Raw genomic sequence first — 7,704 nt, forward strand, 5'->3', positions numbered from 1 at the left:
AGCTGACATGTTCTAAAGCATCATCTGCAATGCAGGATGACAGGATTAAAGCTTCTGCAGGGAATCACGTTTGTTCCTGACTGAACGAGGAAATGGTATAACAAAAAGTAAAAGCAAGAAGAAAGGCAGTAACCATGAATAATAATGTATAAATGCAGGCCTCATTCATCGCGCCTGGGCAAGGGGGAGACCACTAACAATGCTCTTAGTCACAGGGATTGCTGGCTATCTGGGATTCTTTGTGGGGCAGAAACAAGGAAAAACAACAGAAAAACCCTGCCAAGTACCACAAGTGCTGCAATTGAGACTTCTACTGCCAGTAGTAAGACACTGCAGAACTGAGCAAAATACTGCCTTGAGCTTTTTAATCTCTGTTGTCATCATCCCACTTCACCTTTCCAACTGTTAATTTACAGGCTCACATGAAAGCTCAAAAAGCAAGTAAAGAACAGCAGTTGGATGTAATGAACAAACATTACAAACAGCTTGAGAGTCGCCTGGATGAAATGCTCTCTAGGATTGCTAAGGAAACTGAGGAAATCAAGGACTTGGAGCAACAGCTCACCGATGGTAAGTCTTCTTTCTGCCTTATAGTGTTTCTTGTACCTAGGGCAACATGACAATTAAATTGGAGATTCAGTTTTGTTTATTGTGCTTGAATGAAATACACAATGTGTAGCAAAAGGTTTAAAAATATCCTTTACTGATCTTTTTTAGAGACTTTGGATAAATTTAAAAAATATTTTTTAGTATGTTCGCCTCGCTTGTACGTGGTTGGAGAAGGTAGTTTGCAGGGTGAGAAAATAATATGAATTGGAATCCATATGAACATGAAAACTGAAAGTTGATTTAGGTGTAAAGGTAGCAAAGGTGGAGGGCAGGTGTGCACAAAGAACGAGAGTTTCTTTTTAACTCTTCCAGTGATCAGGTTATTATGGTAACAGGAGAACTGCTAGCCTTCAAAACACAGCACTGGCAGCTTCTGGTTGAGCTCTAGTTACTTGTTACTACATAATCCAATAGGTGAACACCCTGAGGAAGATTCAGAAAGGCAGTTTTGTTTGTTTTGTACGTTAGTGTGGTTTCCTAACCATCTCACATTTGTTTTGCAATCCTGCAGGTCAGATAGCCACAAACGAAGCACTGAAAAGGGATTTAGAAAGTATTATCGTTGGATTACAGGAATACCTGGAAAGCGTTAAGTGTCAGGCAAAACGGGCCAATGATGAATGTAAGGAGTTGCAGAAGGATAAAGAATCTTTGCTGCAAAGACTGGCAGATCTCGACGAGGAAAAAAACAACCTGGAAATAGTTGCCATGGATGCAGAAAATATGAGAAAAGTAAGGCTTATTATTATGTTTCTTCCCAAATTCAAGACCTAAGGAAAAAAAAAAAAGCTGAATAGCAAAGCACAGTTTCTTGGATAAAATAATTTTTCAATATGGTAACTTCAGGTGGATTTTCCCACACACGTTAAGAACAGAATTTGGCCTTTAGAACCAGTTGCAAGAGACGTACAGTAAATTGGTACGTTTGGAAGATGTCTCAGAAATACAGGCTTTACTTTTAAGACACGACTCAAAATGGATTGGCAGTTGATATCCCAGGGAATTGCATTCGTGAAAACTGTCTGGACACTACCCGAGGCTGCGCGAATTAAGAGCTTTGATCTGTCTTGTCAGCCAGCTGGAGAGCTGCTTTACTATCCTCGTAAGCTTTGTGTAAACCTCAATACCTAGAACAACTGTGCATCTCTTCAAGCTACACCTTTCTAACCTGAGGGTAGATTTTTGTAGTCTGTCACAGCAGCATCATTGACCTGACCTTTGTATGAGCAGTGCCACTCAGCTTTAAATTTTAATATTTAGTGATTAGGGTTAGCGTCTCTATTTGGATCTACCTGTTGTCATGTTGATGATGAGTTCCCGAGTAACGGAGGGAGAGAGGCAATGTACTCTAGGAAATCCTGGCTCTCCTTTATACATGTTTCTAAAATAAGTATAAAATTTCAGGAAATTACAATGCTAGAAGGTGCACTCCAAGAGCAACAAGAAATAAATGAATCGCTCAGAAATACTCAAGGGGACGTTAGCGCCTATGAGGCTGAACTGGAAGCCCAACTAAGAGACAGAGATGCTGAAGCCAACCAGCATAAAGAAGAATTGGAAAGACTGAAACAACTTAGCCAGGTGAGAGCCAGGCTCTTCTGTTGCCGAAGCATTTTATCAGTGTTATTAAAATTCCCAGGACAAGTCACGATGGTGATGATTTTTTTAGGAAATATACCTGTTAAGTATATGGTTGGGGTTTTTTAGGAGGTGTTGTCATACAGGTACCGTTTTAAGAAATACAGCCGTTGCGCATTTGGGTGACAGGTTGGGAGTGAGGATGTTAATCTGAAGGTTTTCTGTGTTTGTAGATGGAACTGTCAGCCCTGCAAGCTGAGCTTGAGAAAGAAAGGCAAGCGTTAGAGAATGCTCTGACCAAAGCACAACTAGCAGAAGAGAAGGAACAACAAAATTATAAGCTCCTTTCCCAGTTCAAACAATTGCAGGTAAGTATTTGTTGCCTTAAAAAAACCAAAAAGTAATTTTCTCCACTCCCCCAAGGGGAAAGGAATAAGAATTTTAAACAATTCTGCATGAATCTTGTTTTGAAGAATTTAAGACTTTTCCTGAGTAAGTTTCTTGTGCAGAGGCCCTGCACCACAGTCTTTTTTCTGTCTTAGATATTTAGATTGACCTTTGAAATAATTTCAGAGCTGCTCAGCTGTATTGCAGAGGGTATAGGTAAATGGGTATATGTATCTTAATTTCCCTTCATCCAGTACATGTCAGGAAGAAAACTGTCTGGAAAATATGGCTGGCAAAGGAACCCCCTGGGACACTGTTTGCAGTTGTTCCATCTTCTGTTACGGATAGAGAGTGTGACGGGCTTCTGCATGTCACTGGGCTTTGCTTATGGAAGGACAGCACTGCCTTAGGTTAAGGAAAGGATAAGATCATTTTTGAACTGGCACTTCAATACTTCTCAGCTCAAAGGAAACTGAAAGGCAAAGATGGTTTGGGATGTTCTTGCTTTGTTATTGATACTGGTTTGGGCCACAATGAAAAAATGTTTGGTATCTTTTTTTTTTAAAATACAAAGAAAAAAACCACATCTAAATATTTAAAAAATCCTAGCTTTTCTAATTTGTGCATGTTTGCTTATGGTTATATGGGTGTGGTTTTGTCTTTTTTTTTTTTTTAGGGAGACAATAATCTCCTGAAACAACAGCTTAAAAATCTTCAGAATCAGCTAAACCATGCTGTCGGTAACCTAATTCATCCTGAAGAAGTCTTAGCTCGTCTGAATGAACTCAAGCAAAAGCTTCAGACAGGAGCTGGAGAGATTAAGTGAGTAAAACAAAAATACAGTGTTAGATTTAGATTTGTACAGGTGAAAGCAGGTAGTACCTGAGAGCAGCAATGAACCTGTGCTGTGCCCTCCCGAGCGCAACCTGGGGCAGCTCAGACACCAACCTGTGTTAACAGAACATCACCTGAGCTCAGTAATTACAGTGCTGAGGGGAACATGCAGGCCTCTTGGGTTTCACTACACCACAAGGGATAGGGCAAATGTTTTTTCCTGCTTTGCCAGCCGCAAAGAATGGTAATAAACAAAGGCAGCTGCTGGAAACAGAGCCAGGGCGGAGGTTTGGCTGCGGGATGCAATAGGTTCTGTGCTGCACCTGAATTCGTTCACGCTGGATGTCTTAAACTTGCATAATTGTATGAGGCTTCATTATTTCAGTACTTGGTATTGTGATTTAAAAATCACTTTTTTTTTTTTCCCCCCCTGTTTTGGAATCTGGATTGTTTCTCTTCCAGATGTCAGAATTCAGCTGATGTTTTAGGGAAAAGCCTTGCAAATCTGCAGAAGGAATTAAATGACATCCTTGCTGATGCTCAGAGGGAAAAAGAGAAAGCGTGGGCTAGACAGAGCCAACTGCAGGAAGAAATGGTATCCCAGCAGGAAAAACTGGAAGAAGTACAGCAGAAATACAGACAGGCACGTATCAGAACAACAAAAACAAGTGTAAGACAATTTGAGCTTTGTCTAAAAATTGGAACTTCCAGCTGAAGGATCAGGTTTCACTACAGATGTAGCTTTGCTGCCCTCCGTCTTTCAGAAGAGTAATTTTCTCCTGAAGGCAGACAAATTGAACGCATTCACTTGTCAGGAACAAGTTGACAACTCGCATCAGAGCAGGATTCTTTTCCTTGTGATTAGAACAGGAGTACTAACTGTCATTAGATCTTTGGTTTGCCTGTTGTGCATAAATGCATGTTGTGTAGTCATGTTCATTGTGAAGAAACTGCAAGTAGGCAAAAGCTTCCAAAGAGGGGAAAACTGTGCTGTGTGTCCTGTGAAATTCTGTTTAAAAAAGTGAAATACATTCACCATTCTTGCTTTCTTTCGCTAACAAATTGGATATTTGACAGAACATGTGCTCCTCTGTAGCCTTTTATTGGCATTGTTCACCATTCTTGCTTTCTTTCGCTAAGAAATTGGATATTTGACAGAGCATGTGCTCCTCTGTAGCCTTTTATTGGCATTTATTATAAAAAGCTTGCAAAAAAATGCTGCTTGGAAGAGGGTTTAATGTGCGTTAAAAGCTCCACAAGCAATCTCTAATTGTAGCTGTATAATAACAAGAAGAGACCCATTTTCTTGACTTCATGTAACAGTGGAGTCTGATTTTGTTTTAGCTGACAGTCATATGATTTTTGCCTGATTATTTGGTGAATTAGAATTTAGACTCAAGAAGCAAAAAAGAGTTTAATTATAGGTAGAAAAATATAGTCAGTAACCTCCTTGAAAGATCACTGTACGCAGCACTACCAAAATAACTTGGGCACTTACTTTAAATTATAATAGTTATGGTGGCAAAGCAGTTGTTTTCCTTTGTCTGCTGGTTCAGTGTGGTTCCCAAAATGTTGTTTCTTTAAGTCCTTAGAATAGGGTGGCTTTTGGTTGGGAAAAAAAATATCTATTTCTGGCTACTCATTCTAACTTATTTCACTTATAGGTTAAAGCTGAAAACAGGCAGAATAAAAACAAGGTACATCGGTTAGAGAATGAAATCCAAGATTTACATGAAAAAATAAAGAGCATGGAAGAAATTCAGGGCCTTGCTGATCAACAGCTCCAAGAGGCCGATGAAGAGAAAGAGACTATTCTTGCTCAGCTGGAAGATTTAGAGAAAAGGGTAGGAATGAGTAAGGAGAAGTCTGCATGCTGCATGTGCTTGTGCAAAGAAGATTCCAAAACTTCAAATGCTGGAAGGAGCAGAAATTAAATACAGCGTCTTTCATTCCCTAAATTGTATTGGTTGTCCTTGCTTTAGTTTTTTGTGTTTTTTTTTAAACTATTACTTCTGTGCATGCAATAGAAAATGGGATATTCATGGGGAAAAAACTCGTACCAACAGTCTCTTCCGTGCTGCTTTTTACTTAAAATTTACAAAACCTATTGCCTTCCTGATTTCAGAAAAAAATAGAAGATGCGAGAGCACAGATGCAATTTGTTGGTCTAGATAAAGAACTGAAGGAATTAAAGAGAGCAGTCATCACTTCAGATAAACTGGCAGCCACCGAGCTCTCCATTGCTAAAAATCAGCTAAAGGCTCTTCATGGCACTGTGCTTAGAATCAATCAGGAGCGAGCTGAGGTAAGTCAACACTGACAATTAATTCTGGAATTCCAGAACAGACAAGTGCTGACACTTCTTAGTCAGCTTTTCACGAAGCTGTGTGAGACATCTGCAAGCTCGTGAAGTATTCTTGCAAACTGAAGCTCCAACTAAAATTTTAATTTTAGGAGATAGAGGAAGCCAAAGAGTTCTGTGCTGAGGCAGCTCGCGCAGCCCGGGATCTTGCCAGAGCAGAAGCAGAAATAGAATTGTTACAGCAGCTCCTCAAAGAGCAGGAAGAACAAGTAGGTTGGGGTGCTGTTTGCTCTGTGTTACATGAGGAGGATAAAATGCTTGGATATATTTGTTCAGTGAGTTTCTGAAAATGCCGTATCTAGAGGTGTCCGCTCCGCCCTTTTCCCTCAAGTTTTTCGAGTCATGACATCTGCCCTGTCTTCTGTTCTTCCCTGCCAAAGAGCAACACGACAATCTCGGCAGCTGACCTTTAATTAAAACTATCACCTGGTCACTTAAATGCCTTTAAGTGACTCTGTCTGTAAGCCTCGGTCACAGCAGGGGATGGGAAGACAAATTCTGTTGCACAGGTGTCACACACATGTTTATAGGGATGGACGGGCATGTTGAAAAACAGTTTTAGCGCAACATAGACTGAAGCCCTTTGCTTTGATGTAAACTATTTTAAACAGTTTCAGCATGAAATGGAGAAGGCCGATGAGAAGATGGTTGCATCAAGCTCTCAGAAATTTGAAATGGATAAATTAAAAGAAACTATGGAGCAACAAAAAGCAGAAATTGACCGTTTAAGATGGTTGTTGGGTAACATCGAGACAGGTGGGTTCTCTTGTCTCTCCATTTCTTGTGGACAAACGTGGATGCACAAGACTATCCCTTCTTCTCCATATTTTTTGGATATTATTTCAGATTAACAGGATAACCATGATGGAAGAGCTGAATGCTGCAGCATTTATGACATAATTATTTGCCTTATAACAATAAAACTGTAATTAATTTACAGGTAGCAAAGATGAAATCGACAACTTACAAGACGAAATTGCTGCACTGAAAAACGTGCTTTCATACCAGAACGATTACATCACCAGTATAGCGGATCCGCTGAAAAGAAGGGGATACTGGTATTACGTGCCAGCATCACAGGTCAGAAATAAAAATCCTCTTCTGTGGAAAGTCATTTCCTATGGGAAAGTCCATTACAAACTTGGGAGAAGCTTCAGAAGAAATACTGGCTGGTGTCAGAGAGATACTGGAACAACACACACGCAGATGTTCCCTGATAAAGGCTCTTGCTGTGATAACGGGAATCTGGTGTGTGGAGAATTTGGAGAGAACTATTCAGAATGCAGTACTGTAAAATCGTTTAGGTAAAGGTTAAAAGGGAGACACTAGATAAACATTTCTTGCATTTGTCTGATTTTAAGAGAAGTATTTTTAAAATATACGTAATGTTCTCTTTTAAAGCAGCATGATGCTTGGAAGTGAGAGAAAGCAGAGTATGTATAGCCTGGTCTTGAAAAATCAGTGCTTTAGAGTGTTTACACCAAATAATTTTACATTATTTGTTATTTCTAGATTAATGCATACTGTTGTGGTGTTTCTTTTTTTTTTTTTTTTTAGGCTTCAACTCCTGCTTCCTGCAGCACAAAAGATTCTGGTGTTTGTTTGCTGTGTTCTGGCCCATCCCCACCCAGAAGAGGGTGTGGGCAGGGCAGGCAGGAAGACTCGCCCAGCCAAGGAGGATGCTGGGTTTATTCACCAGTCAGAAATAGGTTGTACAGAACGAATTCTGGTAAAGGTAAGTCCGTCTTGGTAAAGGTAAGGGCACTTGAAGAATATCTCTTACTGAAAAAGTGCTTAATTTTATATATATTTTTTAATAAAGATGGAAGAGTGAAAGAAGACGGTGAAGGCAATGAAGAAACTCATGTTCCCGAAGACCCTCCCTTTGTGCCGCCAGCTGGCACAGTGATTTACACCGTCATTCACGACGGTGC

General features: G+C 40.0%; 1 protein-coding gene across 1 annotated transcript in view; it reads left to right on the top strand.

Annotated features, from left to right (window-relative positions):
* Nucleotides 1-416: 416 nt before the first annotated feature.
* Nucleotides 417-7,704, top strand: part of CNTRL (centriolin) — a gene marked incomplete at its 5' end in the record, with an annotated part of 17,090 nt that continues 9,802 nt past the window's right edge. Inside the window, 13 exons of the mRNA XM_009879397.1 lie at nt 417-570; nt 1,121-1,341; nt 2,014-2,190; nt 2,421-2,555; nt 3,251-3,396; nt 3,871-4,051; nt 5,073-5,252; nt 5,534-5,713; nt 5,863-5,979; nt 6,382-6,526; nt 6,711-6,850; nt 7,328-7,505; nt 7,593-7,700. Of these exons, the coding sequence (XP_009877699.1) occupies nt 417-570; nt 1,121-1,341; nt 2,014-2,190; nt 2,421-2,555; nt 3,251-3,396; nt 3,871-4,051; nt 5,073-5,252; nt 5,534-5,713; nt 5,863-5,979; nt 6,382-6,526; nt 6,711-6,850; nt 7,328-7,505; nt 7,593-7,700 (2,062 nt within the window). The remainder of the gene's footprint in view (nt 571-1,120; nt 1,342-2,013; nt 2,191-2,420; nt 2,556-3,250; nt 3,397-3,870; nt 4,052-5,072; nt 5,253-5,533; nt 5,714-5,862; nt 5,980-6,381; nt 6,527-6,710; nt 6,851-7,327; nt 7,506-7,592; nt 7,701-7,704) is intronic.

The sequence above is a fragment of the Apaloderma vittatum genome, unplaced genomic scaffold (genome assembly GCF_000703405.1).
Source record: "Apaloderma vittatum isolate BGI_N311 unplaced genomic scaffold, ASM70340v1 scaffold17672, whole genome shotgun sequence".
Classification (NCBI taxonomy): Eukaryota; Metazoa; Chordata; class Aves; order Trogoniformes; family Trogonidae; genus Apaloderma; species Apaloderma vittatum.